Here is a 13,590-nt window from a genome sequence, read left to right as displayed (position 1 = left end):
TGGGACGCGCGTGTACGCGTCCCATATGCGGTACGTAACCCTATAATAATAGGGTCACTAATAAATAAATGCATGCTCTCAAGAGTATCCATCTCGTCGTCGTACCATGGCGGTGCGTGCGGAGCCACCTCCACAAAAGAGAAAGCGGCGGGGCGGCCAGCGCCGCAGCATCCGGAGGCGGAAGATGGCCGCAGCAAGAGGGAGGGCAGGTGGTCAGGCTGAAATAGCAGGCACTCGGGGGGTGGCTGGTGCTCCGGGTGAGGTAGCAGGTGCCCAGGCTGGACAGGTTGACGTCATAGACCACCGAGCCCTCGACCGCGCCCGTGCTGACGTCCCGACATCACCAGCGCCCCAGCCACGGCAGTGCTCCCCAAGCGGCGCTCTGCTTGAAGGGTGCACGTCGGCCCGGGCGGCGGCACCTCTACTCGGGATTGAGCTGCGGGTCGGCTCTCCCGGTGTGCAGAGTGCCCCGCACGCGGCGGGTGAGCGAAGGGATGTGCACGAGGCAGCGGAGAGATGGCCGATTGTTAGGGCATATGTTGCGCTTGCAAGAAGGGACAGGTGGGGCAAGCGGAAGCAGCGGAGAAAGGAGCAGGAACTTGCGTGGGGGACGAATGAGGATGCGGTGGAACGGAAGCGCGGTGTCACGATTGATATTGCCATCGGGGTCTTTAAAACGGAGGGACGGAACGCGAGGACGTATGCCATGATTGATGAACCAAAGCATCGCGACTTCGTGCCGGCCATGATCTTAGGCGCGACACAAGCGTCTGTGGCTTTGCTGGTGGTTGACGCTTCCCCTGGCGAGTTTGAGTAGGGCTTTTCGGAGGACGGTCAAACCAAGGAGCACACTCTCGTGCTCAAGTCCATGGGGGTTAGCCGACTGATCGTGGTGGTGAATAAGATGGACATCGTAAATTTTAAGGGAGAGGTTTAAAATGGTTGCCAAGGCGGTCAAGGACTTTTTGAGAGGGAATGGATGGAAGATGAACAAGTCTGTGTTATTTGTCGCGGCCTCAGGTCGCTCGGGGGCCAACCTGATTAAAAGGCCGGACGCGGAACGCCCACTGATGAAGTGGTACAAGGGAACGAGCGTGCTAGAGGCCATTGAAAGTTTACCAAGCGCAGACGCTTCGCATATCGCCGTGGTCAGTGTGCAGCCGACGGGGCTGATTGTGTCCGACTTTTTCCGGAGCGCCGCCCTAGGCGACAACGGCGCTGTTACCGGACGACTACGATGCGGCACCATCGCGCCGAAAGACAACCTCTCAATACTTCCCGGCGGAGCGCTTGTGACGGTGAAGAACCTCGAACAGGGTCTGGTGACCGGAACGGGGTCGCCGTCGCAGGCGTCGATTCCCTCCCCGTTTCCATCGTGCTCATGGAGCTGTTTTTTGAAGATTGAAGGCACTGGGTACTTTTTAAAGTCACGAGCTTTCCCAGGCGGTTTAGGCTGGTAATGCCAAAGTCGGCGATCTTGATGTTGTAGGCGCTCCTAAGGCGCTTTCCCGAGCGCGCTCATCCCGCAGCCACCAGCAACCAAACGCGGGCTCCCATCTGTCGTCAACAGGTTACCCTCGGTGCCCCGAAAAGAGTCGCAATCAAACTTTCAAAAATCTCTGAAAAGTCTAATTATCGCAGATTGTCTGGAAAGTGAATTTCACAGGTATATTCTCTTATATATTTTCGTGGCCACTATTGCTTCCACAGTTTCTCCATCACCTCTGAAAGATTGTTCTTCTCCGCAATGAATAATGCAATGCCAAGGGAAGCCATGCTGGCAGAAGCCTTCCGTCTCCAGCGCAGTAGGTGCCTGAACCGCGGGGCTGTGTCTCGTTTGTTGAAGGGCCATGCCGAGTGGGCTTCCCTGGAAGCATCACGCGAGGATAACTCACCGGTGTAATGGGTTGACGCACTGGAGTACTACGCAGCCCGACTTACTGACTGGGGGAGTATGCAATTCGGACCAGACCTCGCCGACGTCGACATTGATAAGTATTTCAAAGCTACTGAAGGACTCAAAAGTAGTAGCGATGATGAAGATCGCGTCGGGAAGAAACGGAAAAGAGCTCAAGCCACTCTCTCGGAGCAAATGATACCTCCGAATCCGCTTGCTGCGCAAGAAACTCGAGACATTTGTCAGGTCAAGTGCATTTCAGATGAAAGTTCCGATGATAGTCTATCTCCGGAGAAAAACCCTTCTGTAGACGGCGGACAGGCGGTCTCTGAGAATTTCACTGCCGTCCTTTCTGGCTTGAGCCCCAGTCTTATTCTGCGAAAGAAGGACTACATGCCATTCGTCCGCGTCAAGAAGGAATTGCAAACGGATACATCTATGGAGGTTGGTCTACGGTGCATTGCTGAGCTCGACATACGGAGCACTGGACGGGGCAAAACAGTAACCATTCACCCCAGCCCTTTCATTTTTGACATACATGCGGGGTACAAGTCTGGTTTCCGAGCGAAGAGTCGAGGAGTACGGCGTTTGGTTCTGTTGTTGAAGCATGACGTGCCCATCCCACCCGCGATGGAGTGGTTCGTCGGGGCTCTATTGCTACCTGGGAAATCTATCGGAAATGTTAGTCACTACTTCACCGTCGCTATACGAAACATTGGGACGGTGTTCACTAAGGTAATAGAAATGCTGGCTTCTTCTAAAGGCCTCCCTAAAACCAGGGACTTAGCAGAAACGATTGGATTGGACGCCCCTCAGGTGCTGATTCTCGACAGCATGACGAAGGCGTGGGGATACGCCAGATTTGAGTCTGTCTTCCAGTTTCTATACACTCTGCTGTATACAACTTGGGCAAATTCCAAGCGCGAGACAGCGAAAGTCATGAAGACAAGAAGTTGTTTAAAAGATGAGTACAGTGGGGATAACGCCGTCACAGAACTAGATGAGATGGAACTGAAAGTTTTCGAGAGTGCTTGGAAATCTGTTGCTCATCTCTATAAGACATCCATGGTGTTAGTGAACGGCCCACAGCAACCTGGCGGCGTTGAGTGTGGGTATTATGTGCAAACTCATGTTGCAAAGAGCGTAAAGGACGGATACTTGAATGGTGTGGCCAACAAGGCGGCACGCGTTGTTCAAAAAAGTAATGATACAAGACGAAAGAAGAATAATGGAATGCATCTTGTTTCCTCTCGCCAAAGATCGCTGTTTACTTACGATGACGTCTGCGAGACCTTTACAAAGATTACCAATTGGGTCATGGAAAATGTGAAGAGCACAACTGCAGATTATTGTGGTAGCGAAAGTAGTGGCACACTCTATGTGAAGAGGTGAACTTTGTCCATTGCGTAGTCTGCCACAACTAAAGTCCATTTCGTTCCTTTGTTGATTTCTGCAAACGTAAAGTTTCGCCTTTGAACTGGTTTGCATTAAAACGTATTCTTGGAATATTTGTCGAGTACAAGTGCTTCTTAGAAAATTCTTTCTGTGCAATATACCATTTTATTTATTTTCCAGCGCATATAGTCTAGAATAGTTTTCCGAGGTGCGGTCTCCGCACATTTACCATATGCACCCTTTTCCATACCGAGGCATGGTATGTCGTGTTTCTCTGTTGTTGTTCATTTCTGAAATGGAGGCCATTTTTGGGTATCTTGTACCCTGATTCAAGACGTGAAATAGGTTTTTGGGCGTGTTTGCTTCAAGACCAGCTGTTTCGATGCAAAATGGTCTCGTTTTTACTAACAATGCTATGTCACGCCCCTCCCTCTGCTTCATTTCGGGTGCGTGACTGCTTTTCTTCGGAGGCCTTGGCACCGGTGCCGGCTTGCATGGGCGCTTCTGGTAGGCTTGTATGAGGGGTTCTTGGAGGGGGGCCGCTCTCTCGAATTGGAGTGCGCATGCCATTCACGGGCCCCAGGGGCCGTTCTTGGAAACACGCGAAACAGGGTCATGGGAGCAGCTGGATCGTCTTGGCTCACTGCAAAACCATCTATTTCCGTTATATTTTACCGGCTGGATAGTGTTTGCATTCGGTATGACAAGGGCCGAATGGCAGTTCGATCCGGCGGCATCTATTTCCCTAGTTGAGAACGTGCTTAGACCGCTCCTATACATGCACAGCAGTACATATACAATTGTAGCCTATCATATCTAGCAAAGAAATACATACAACTGCAACAGTTGCTGCCGGAGGTGTCTGCCATGTTTTCATTGTAGACCGTGTTGGCTGTTCCAGAGATAACTGAAGTTTCTTTGTTGACGCAGAAGAGCACGGGGGTGCCCGTCCGTGGAGGAGGGAGAACGCAGAGGGCAGTCAGATAATGAATGAAAAGCAAAGAGAGGAGGCACAATGCCTCAGATACACTCAAGATTCTTCTATGCATGGTAATTGCGACTGTGTATGACCGAGAACATAGATCGGTACACACAGCACACGCACCTTACGCTATACAATTTGCATCACTAAAGGTGGCATCTCCCGCCTCTGCCATCACTTCGCCTGGCAGTGGCAGTAGCACTCGCAAACATCTGCCCGTCTGAGATACTTATTCTGCCACCGGTCCCTATCAGGCTTAGATGGCAGTCTTGGCAGTCATTGACCCCGCCCTCCCTACCTTGCGTATCTTCCTCCCAGCCAGCATGCTCAAACTTAGCGCCGCCAACGTGTGGTTCGCCATCATCATCGTTGCGGCCGCGCTCACCGTTCTCGTGATGCGCGACGAGCTCCACGTCCTCGACTCGCACGCGATCCGCGATCCGCTCGCCGTACCGTCAGCCCCGCCCGCCGCGCCGGAAGTCTCCCCGACCGACGGCGCTGAGCCTCGAGACGCCGCGTTCGAAGGACAGGGCACGGTCGTTTCCGAAGAGGAAGGCGCGGAGGCGACGGTCGTGGATAGGGCGGGAGGCAACTTGTCTGATGACGATGGGGGCGAGAGGCTGGGCAAGAATGACGATGATGATGAGGAGGAGGAACCCGCAGATACTGGCGGTGGCTTGCATATAGACGATGACAACGAAAGAGCCTTGGCGTCGGACCGTCCGTGCTTTATCTACGACAAGCCGCCGCGGACGGGGTCGACGACAATTGGCATAGCGCTGAGGAGGTGCCTGTCCCAGCACGGTTTGAAGCAACCAAGCCTGGTGCTGCGGGCGCAGCGCTCGGAGGTGACGGGGATGATGCTGGGGTTGGAGGCGCTTCGGGTGGGGACGATATCGCGGCATTTGCGACTGGATGAGGCGGATATGGCCAAGCTGCGGCGCGACTGCGGCCGCGTTGCGTATGTGACGAGCTGCATGCCAATGAGGGCACGGCTGTGGTCGGCGGCGAAGTACTACTTTCAGGACAGGCTTGGCAACAGTAGCTTGAGTGAGGCAGAAAAGACTCGGGCCGTCCAGATTGTACAGCTCGACAGGTGGAAGGACCGGTATTTGGAGGCATACCCGTACCTGAGTGAGGAGGGCGAGCCGAGTTTGACGGCAGTCGGGCAGAGACTTGAGGCTGATTATGTCGTGCGGGCTGAGAATATGGATGAGGACTTGGCCAGGCTACTGAAGGTGCTCGGCTGTGGGGGGGAGTTTCAGAACCGGAATGTACATAAGGTGGAGGAGGACATGGGGTTTTTGGAGAGGATCCAGCTGGAGCAGGGGGACGCAACGTACCGGAAGTTGAAAAAACAGAGAGACGAAGGGAATGAGGAAGGGTTGAAGCGGATTGCAGAGTTCTACAAGTACGCGATGCAAGAGAGATTTAAGGATAAAAAGCAGTAAGGCGTTTTGGTTGTTCGTCGTAGCGAGGATTGATTAGGGGAGGGCGATGAGAAATGTTGACACACACACTACGACGTAGTTGTTTAAGACATACAGAATTTAGTAGGTTGATTCCCAGGTGGTAGACGTGCTCTTAGCATCTTAAAATGGTTTCATGGCATTCTGAAGGGCAAGCTTCTATCGAACGGTTGTTCTCATATGAGGACACTTTTCAGCATATTGTTTTTCTTGACTTGCGTTTTCTCGACAAGAAGGTGTTGCTATATCTGAAGTTTATATGGAATCAAGAATGATGAGGTACTATTGTACGAGAGGAGGCACTACTGTGGAACAATAGACAGCAGTATTACAAGAAACCCAGCAGGATACGCAAATCCGGATTGCATCGGAAAGGGACAGGTGACTACTGGATAATGTAAGTGGGACTCTCCTCACAAATGAACACAAACCTTACTTAGTGACGGTGTAGCTCCGCCAGAGATGAGATAGAAGAGACAGAAAAGTAAAGACAAAAACCGAGATACAAACCGACAGTAAAGATTTGACACAAGAAGCTTGGCTTCCAGCGCCCTTCCAGTTCGGAAGAATTTGCCGCTCGCAACCGACTCTGATCTGCCAGCCTTTGTGGAAGTGCAGGCCGTTAGTCTACCACGAGCTTATTTCCAGCATCTTGTCGATACTGGATCAGAAGGAAAAAGACGCTCCCGCCCCCGTGTAGTTGACTTGTGCGTTGGGGCCAGAAAGAAGTTTTTGAGAATTGCATGTTCTTCGTGGTCGTTTTTACATATGTGCAGAAACGAAGGTTTTTTAAATCACGTTGAAATGGCATGTCAAATAAGTTGGACACCAATAAGGGCAGTTTAAAAAGGCAACTACTGTAGGTACTCAATCTGCATGACATTGTTAATCTTTCTGCGGATTCCAAGCATGTATTGCGATGTTTTGCGAGGTGTTATGCAAGATGTTATTGCGGAAAACAAGTAAGTTAAGGAAATATTGCGCCAGGTTGCTTTTTAATAAATGTTCAATTTAATGTATATATTTTTGTCCATCATAATATAATATTAGATTATATTATATTACACATATTATGTGGGCACTTTTTAGGCAGCAAGAAGAAATTGAAATTTTATGCAGACTACAGTACCACCACGCTGAGTATTTTTTTTTCACGGACACAGTCACAGATACTGTAGGGAGGTGGTGCAATGGGAAGTACTGTGTGTACCACCTTAAGAGCAAGGCAACCAGTGCGCTAATTTATAGCGCACATTTTTAGCCATGCAGCGCTCTAAAGAGTGCGCAACACAGCAAGTGCGTCGCCATATGTGACGGCCCGCAAGGGGCCGAGTATTAGTTTTTCCCAAGTTTTTCGCCAAGACAAGGGGTCTGAAGCACGGCGCATATAGCACTCGAAAGATGATTGGTTATAGTGATTATGAAATATCGATGAATTCTGAGTGATCGCGTGCTATATCCATTTCTATCCTGCGCCAGGAAAGAAACGAATATAGAGATAGGTGCTTCCAGATAGCAACCGAAAAAAGCGATTAGCGCACCAGTTGACATGCCAACAGGGGAAAATCTCTAAAATTTCGAAATTTAGCGCACTGGTTGCCTTGCTCTAAGTAGGTCAGACGGAGGCCCTTGCCATTTAGAGTAGGATGTACTGTAAGGCTGGTACATTACTGCTCAGACACCATCCTGTCTAAAAAGTTGATCCATTTCGATACTGTACCGGAGGCCGATATTCTGTAGGGCATATTCTGTAGCCAGGGCAATAAGACGTATGCACGTGAGATTTTGTGAGAGACGGAGAAATAGGGTGAAATAAGGTAAAATAATAGGGCCATTTGCGGATCTTGGGGTGACAGGTGCGGCTTTTGATGCCCTTGGGGAGGTGAAGTTCTAGCCCTGGGGGTGTTTTGGGAGCGACTACCCCAATTGAGGTGGCATTGAAGGGTGACGTTCCTCATTCATCCAATTCCGAGGGTGACGTCGCCCTAAGAAAACGACATGTTGAAACATGCCGATCTTTGTCTGTGTCTATAGGGCGACATTGGATCGTTTTCTGAGATTGATGTGATTTCAGTTGGAAATATAGGGTGACTTCATATGTGAAACACCGGCAACTTCTACGCACTCTATCTACATACAATTACATACAGTATTTTCCGTATTTTCCATACCACGGAAGCATGTTTACCTAGTGTTTTCATCCCCATAAAGCTGTCTCAGTGCACAATCAGTAACAGTATGCGTCTCAGAACGACAAAGAGAGCAAGTATACTTCCTCTTTGATGGCGCAGGTCCGTTCTCATACCAGCTCTTCTTACGTTTTCCCGCGTTTTTCACTGGCCTCCCACGAGGAGGAGGGATAGCTTTGGGAATTCTTAAGTTCTGACCAAAAGCTACTAACCGTTTCGCTTGTTTGATAACTTTGTCGACAGAGTATTGCGCCGGCATTGAGTAACACAAGCTGTAGTAATTCTCTTTCCATGCTTTCGTCAAATGTCGTCGCGCAACGTGCTTATACAAATCATTAGATCCGTACTTCTCACATATGACAGCCGTTCCGTGATAGCAAGGAAAACCGGAACCATCTCGTGAATGCATGCAGCATGAAGGGGGCGTGTTTGGCTCTGAACGCATGACTACATGCCTCAAACGCGTTCCGTCCACCACGCTTCGTACCGTCGCCTCCATTTGCCCCGTTCCCTCTACAAACCTAACAGACTCCTTATAAACTCTTGATCTCTGAATGAGTAGCGCAAGACGTTGTTCAATGTGAGGTGGTACGGGACTCTTGCAGTTCATTGCAGTTGCTTGCCGCTTCAAAAAGGCAGTTCGCTGTGTCGACACAACTTTCTCCAGCATCTTTTGAGGCTCCACTGTCCTGATGTGGTTTCGCAGGGCGGCGGACATACCACTTTCAGCTCCTTGAGATGTCGTGATTAGATCTTGCAACATCGAGCATGCTCTGTACAGCTCACTGTCATCAAACCTATTAAGGTAATCTGACATCTTCATCGGGAAGTCTTTTTTGGCTTGAATAACCTCATCCTTGCTTGGGTTTCGAAGCGCTTTATCGTACATGCGCACACCAACAACCTTTCCCGCACCCAGTGCTGTAGCGAGATTTTTTCGGACATGCAGTGGGTCCAGGAACAACTTCGCGTGCTGCATGCACCGCTTGTACGCTGAGTCGATAGATTTCTCCTGGTCGACAATTGTCGTCCTCGTAGGTACATCAAACCCTGGGATATCCGCGGCGGCAGCAAAAACTTTCTCCCACGTGTCCATTCCCTCAGCTCCCACGAAATGGGCGAACACCAAGGGGCAGAGTTGATGGTTAGTGTCGTATCCGAACACTTCAAATGTGGTTCCGTAAGAACGGCGGCCCAAACCCTCGCAATGAGCGGCATCCGCTGCGCATGTCATCCTGCCCTTTCTACAGAAAGCTTCTGCAACCATCGGGACGAAGAGGAACCCGCCATAATATTTACCCTCATCCGCAATATCCGAGACGTCCACATCCTCTACATTAAACCCGGATTGTAGGGATCTTAGTTTTTCAGAGTATGAAAGTGTTTGCTGTTGTTTGTATATGAATCGTGCAGCCTTGATGCGCTGCGCCTTCATTTCCGTACCGAACAAGATGAAAATGTCCACCCTGTGCCCCAATTCCCTCAACAGATCAGAGTATCCTTCCAGGGCAGCCATGTCAACGGCTCGAGCAGCTGAGATGTATCTGTTCAGCTCGCGCCTCACAGCGCGAATGTGTGAGTTTGCTGGTTGTCGACGGTAAATTGACTTCGCCCTTAAAATGGACGCTAGGACGCTGGTGGGCATGTCAGGGTTCAAGGCGAACTCATCACGAAGCGCCCGTGCGGTCTGCTCAGCGGTATACGCCGGTCTAATTTGACAGGACTTTCTGTCGACTGACTGCCCATAGCACTGGTTTTCGTGCTCTTGGAACCGATTCAACTTCCACAATCCCGATTTCGGTTGCCGATTAAAAGTGAGAGTTGCGGCACAATGCTTTCGTCGACAGTCCATACGCACCATTTCGAAGTTTTTCACCACATTCACTCCCTCCGGCACACCCAAATTCGCAGTATATGCTCGAATGAGCTGCTCGCAGCGCCATCTTCCGGAAAGCTGAATCCCAACCTCAGGGGTATACGGGACGCATCGCCGGGGAACCCACGTCATCTCTGCCACTCTATCCGCCGCTATTTCCGCCATTGCCTTCCGCTGACTTCTCTTTTTTCACGCTCTCTTTTGTTCCGCTCGCCGTTTCTTCTGTTCGTCTTCAGACAAAGTTCTGAGGTCAACTGGCAACACCCTTTCAGCCGCAGCTGCTGCATCACAAGCTTCTCCATTGCTGCTGGTGTCTTCAGGCGTGACGGCTATGTACGCTCCGAAATCAAAGTCATCGTCGTCAATACATTCCGGGCGAGGGGAACGAGAGGAATCTGCTTCATCTTCCATCGAACTTTCTTCTTCGGCATCAACATCCTCATCGTCCTCTTCCTCATCCGAGTTCACCCCGTCACCTCCCTCTCTATCCCAATCATCGTCAGGCGCCCCAACGAACTCCGCTTCCTCACCATCTGGGCCGTGACCCATTTTAGATTCAAACTCTCTACCCAGGACATCGGTCATAAAATCGGTTCCGTCAAACGAAGATGTATGGATCCTGGGGGAATTATTCCGAGCCCCTCCTTGGCTCCTTGATTCATGACGATCCCTTCGTTCCCTCCTCTGCCTCTCTTCTCGTTTCCGCGCCTCATTATCCATACGTGCTCGTTCCTGATAAGACATTCTCTTCTCTCTGCGCTCCCTAGCCATCCGTTACCGCCTTTGCGTAATCGTCTCAGGCTTTTCCACCTGACATATGTCTTCGTCTTCCGTTTCCCATTCTTGTCTCATTTCCTTCTCCCTCCGCTGATGTCCCCATTCACTTTCCGCTGAGCCTTTTCTTTCCCTCTCTTCCTCCAATGCCTGCTCTTTTTCTCTCTCCGCTTCCTCCCTCTTCGCACGTACTCTCTCCTCCTCTAGCGCCTGCTCCCTTTTACGTCTCAAATCCTGAGCTCTTTCTTCTTGCATCCTTTCTTCACGATTGCGACGCCCCTCCCTCTTTTCCCTTTCTTCACTTTTGTCCGTTTCTTTGCTCCTATCCTCGCCTTTTTCCGCTTGAGAAGACATTTCCTCCTCCTCAGCCATGACCTTTCTTCGAATATTCTCCCTTTCCTCCCTTAACATGAGTTTGAGTAGTTTCTCCTTCGAGGTTGGAATGAGTGTAAAAAGTAGTGTTGCGGGAACCAAATTTGAAGCATCTTCCCCGTTTTCCATCTCATCAAAACGAATGTCTCTCTCAGCTTGTTCTTTTGCGCGAGTGAGCTTTTGCATAGCTTTATTCGCGGAGGAGCGATCCGACACACATCTGTCCGGATGAACAAGAAAAGAGAGCTTCTTGAAACGCTTTTGTATATTGCGCAAAGTGGGCTCGTCACTTTCGTCCGCCGTATCTCCGGGATGAGCGCAACAAAAGACGTCAATTACGGGCGTTTCGTTGATGTTGATTGTCCCAAAGTGATGCAGGGCCTTTCTGGCGTCTGGCGGAAAAGATCGCATTATCCCGCCAAAATATGGCAGAGAAAAAGGGGAAAGAACAGAGGGTGACAGTGAAAAGCGAGCTGCGGTGCGAGGGATACTTCCGGAGGATGGATTTTTGTGGGGTGACTCTCGGAGAAAGTGGTCGAGGCGCAGGCCGAGGCGCAGGATATTTGACAAGAATATCTGCGCTGCGGACGCCCTACAAATGAGACACTCATGCCGGCCAGAAACACTGTTTCTGGAGGACCAGTAGTTTCATACGAATTGCTCAATTTTTGCAGATAATGCGCCATACATGCCATTTGTGCAATGTCCGAGTGTTTACCAGAGCTTTGAGACCCACATTTACGTCACATATCGTTGTTGTTGTACACTAGTTTTGAGAGCTGCTCCGTAGCACGCTGATTATTGAGAAAAGCCAAAGTTTACAGGGATACATGTTTTGTCACCCGTCCTATCTACTCGTACAAGTAGTCTCAATTTCACCGAAGCTCTCTCAACTTTTGTACTGAAGCGGTGGAATGGAGGGTATGAGGGGAAGAAGGGGTAGCGGATGGGTTGTTTGGACCGAGAAGTGAAAGCTCAAAACCTCCAATGATTACCGCAATGTACGCATGAGACAAAGGTCGTTAATGGTTCATCTGCGGACCGGGTCTGCATCTGGTAATAAGTACATTTTCTTTGCTTGCATTTTCCGCACTTGAACATATCAGTACTTGCCTCTTGCTTGCTAAACGGCATCGCATCTCTGGTCATCTTAGCACGAACTTCCTCCCGATTCTTTCGTAGCTCATGATGAGGGCGCAGGCGTCCGTTTCGCCGAGAATTCGTTCAGAGATGACAGGGGCGTTGGGGTGTTGGTCAATACAACTGCAACAGCGTTTGATCACATGAGCAATGTCCCAGTCGATGGGAGTGGTGGCCTACCAGTAGGTGACGGTACTGGGGTGTCGCCGTAACAACTATATGTGGACAGATAGACTTTCTTCCTTTTCCAAATTGTTCATCATAGATTGTGTAAATGGGAGCCTGTACAAGTCTGATACCATGCAAGTTTAACAGCTCCGATGTCTTGTTAAGCATGTGCATCCAAGCGATGGAGGACGCCGTTTGAGCGGAAGCAAGCGAGGAAGAGTTCCTCAATAATGTAAAGTCTCTTCACAGAACCCGTATATACATGTCATACGGTCGAGCCATATGAGCGATATCCACGGCGCATCAGCGAACGACGTGGAATTATCAGTTTCGCTGCAAATACAGTACTTCGTAGGGACAGGATAATGACGAGGACAGCTTGCCGAGAGATACAATGGCCACCTTCGACACCTGTTGATTGGCGGAATGCGTTCTGACCATGAAACTAGGCCAATAGGAGTGATTCCCATATGGTGACCTTGCTTGACAATGAATGAGGATCCGGACTGCAGAGGGCAGGCTGTGATGTCCGCAGAAGTATTTGGTTGTTCCAAGAACATTTTAATACGCAAACCAGGCAGCTACATTACTCATGAGTCCTGCACTGTCGTCGGAGTGAGCGCCACATCGCTAGATGAAAAAGGCTATGAAACAGTGACAGAAAGAATCGCTCCGGCTGCATTTCAGCCGCACCAGAGACAAGAAAGGGAAACCTACACTATCAACAATACGAGTGCACCACCTCTCCCATGACCCGCACGCCCAGCAATACGCCCGCCACCCTGTCGTCTCCGCCCACTCCTTCCCGCCGCAGCCCATGCACCCGACGGACCGCCGCCCGCCGCTGCCTATCGACATCAAGCCGGTCCAGAAGCCCACCGCCACCTACGAGCTGGATGACTCCCCGCCCATCGAGCCGCACATCGTCATGCAGATGGGCGGCATCCCGTACGCAGACCTGTGCAAGGAAAAGGCCCGTGAGGCCTTCAAGGAGATGAAGAAGAACGAGCACATGGCCAAGGGCGAGTTTGACCAACAAGAAGCAACAAGTGGCGGAAGCAGAGCCGAAAACCTCACTCTCCCTTGCCACACGCGCGTTTCAAGCTCCTGCCCCCGAAAATCCGCGCATACAAAAGATCGAAAATCCAATCGGCACTGTCCCGTGAACTACTCAGAACAGCCAATGGTTTGGCCATGAACAATGTGGCGGCGGGCCACGTCCAAACGACCGGCTCATATTGCTCACCTGGGGCGCAGCGTGAGATTCTTGTACGCCAGTCTACCGCCATTCGCGGCTCAGGTTGCATCGCCACTCAACGCCCATCAAA

At 50.6% G+C, this 13,590-nt stretch overlaps 2 protein-coding genes; both read right to left on the bottom strand.

Moving 5' to 3' along the window:
- Window positions 1–11,929: 11,929 nt before the first annotated feature.
- On the bottom strand, window positions 11,930–12,103 carry CHC_T00007349001 (hypothetical protein). Its single transcript, XM_005711366.1, has one exon. It carries the CDS (start codon window positions 12,101–12,103, stop codon window positions 11,930–11,932), a length of 174 nt encoding a protein of 57 aa, XP_005711423.1.
- A 213-nt stretch (window positions 12,104–12,316) lies between these two features.
- CHC_T00007348001 (hypothetical protein) lies at window positions 12,317–13,551 on the bottom strand. XM_005711365.1 is given in 4 exon segments: window positions 12,317–12,892; window positions 12,893–13,063; window positions 13,098–13,334; window positions 13,441–13,551. 3 exon segments carry the CDS (start codon window positions 13,549–13,551, stop codon window positions 12,893–12,895), a joined length of 519 nt encoding a protein of 172 aa, XP_005711422.1. The 3' UTR covers window positions 12,317–12,892.
- Between the last annotated feature and the right edge of the window lie 39 nt (window positions 13,552–13,590).

Source organism: Chondrus crispus, genomic scaffold, assembly GCF_000350225.1.
Source record: "Chondrus crispus Stackhouse genomic scaffold, scaffold_7, whole genome shotgun sequence".
NCBI lineage: Eukaryota > Rhodophyta > Florideophyceae > Gigartinales > Gigartinaceae > Chondrus > Chondrus crispus.
This window is presented reverse-complemented; position numbering and strand designations above follow the sequence as displayed.

What these genes read in the sequence shown, in the direction of transcription:
- CHC_T00007349001 (XM_005711366.1), bottom strand. Translation starts at nt 12,103, where the DNA reads ATGACCAGAGATGCGATGCCGTTTAGCAAGCAAGAGGCAAGTACTGAT.
- CHC_T00007348001 (XM_005711365.1), bottom strand. Translation starts at nt 13,551, where the DNA reads ATGGCGGTAGACTGGCGTACAAGAATCTCACGCTGCGCCCCAGGTGAG. An exon ending in TCATGGCCAAACCATTGGCT is followed by an intron (nt 13,335 to 13,440) that starts GTTCTGAGTAGT and finishes AGGGAGAGTGAG; the next exon opens with GTTTTCGGCTCTGCTTCCGC. An exon ending in TCGATAGGCAGCGGCGGGCG is followed by an intron (nt 13,064 to 13,097) that starts GCGGTCCGTCGG and finishes TGCGGCGGGAAG; the next exon opens with GAGTGGGCGGAGACGACAGG.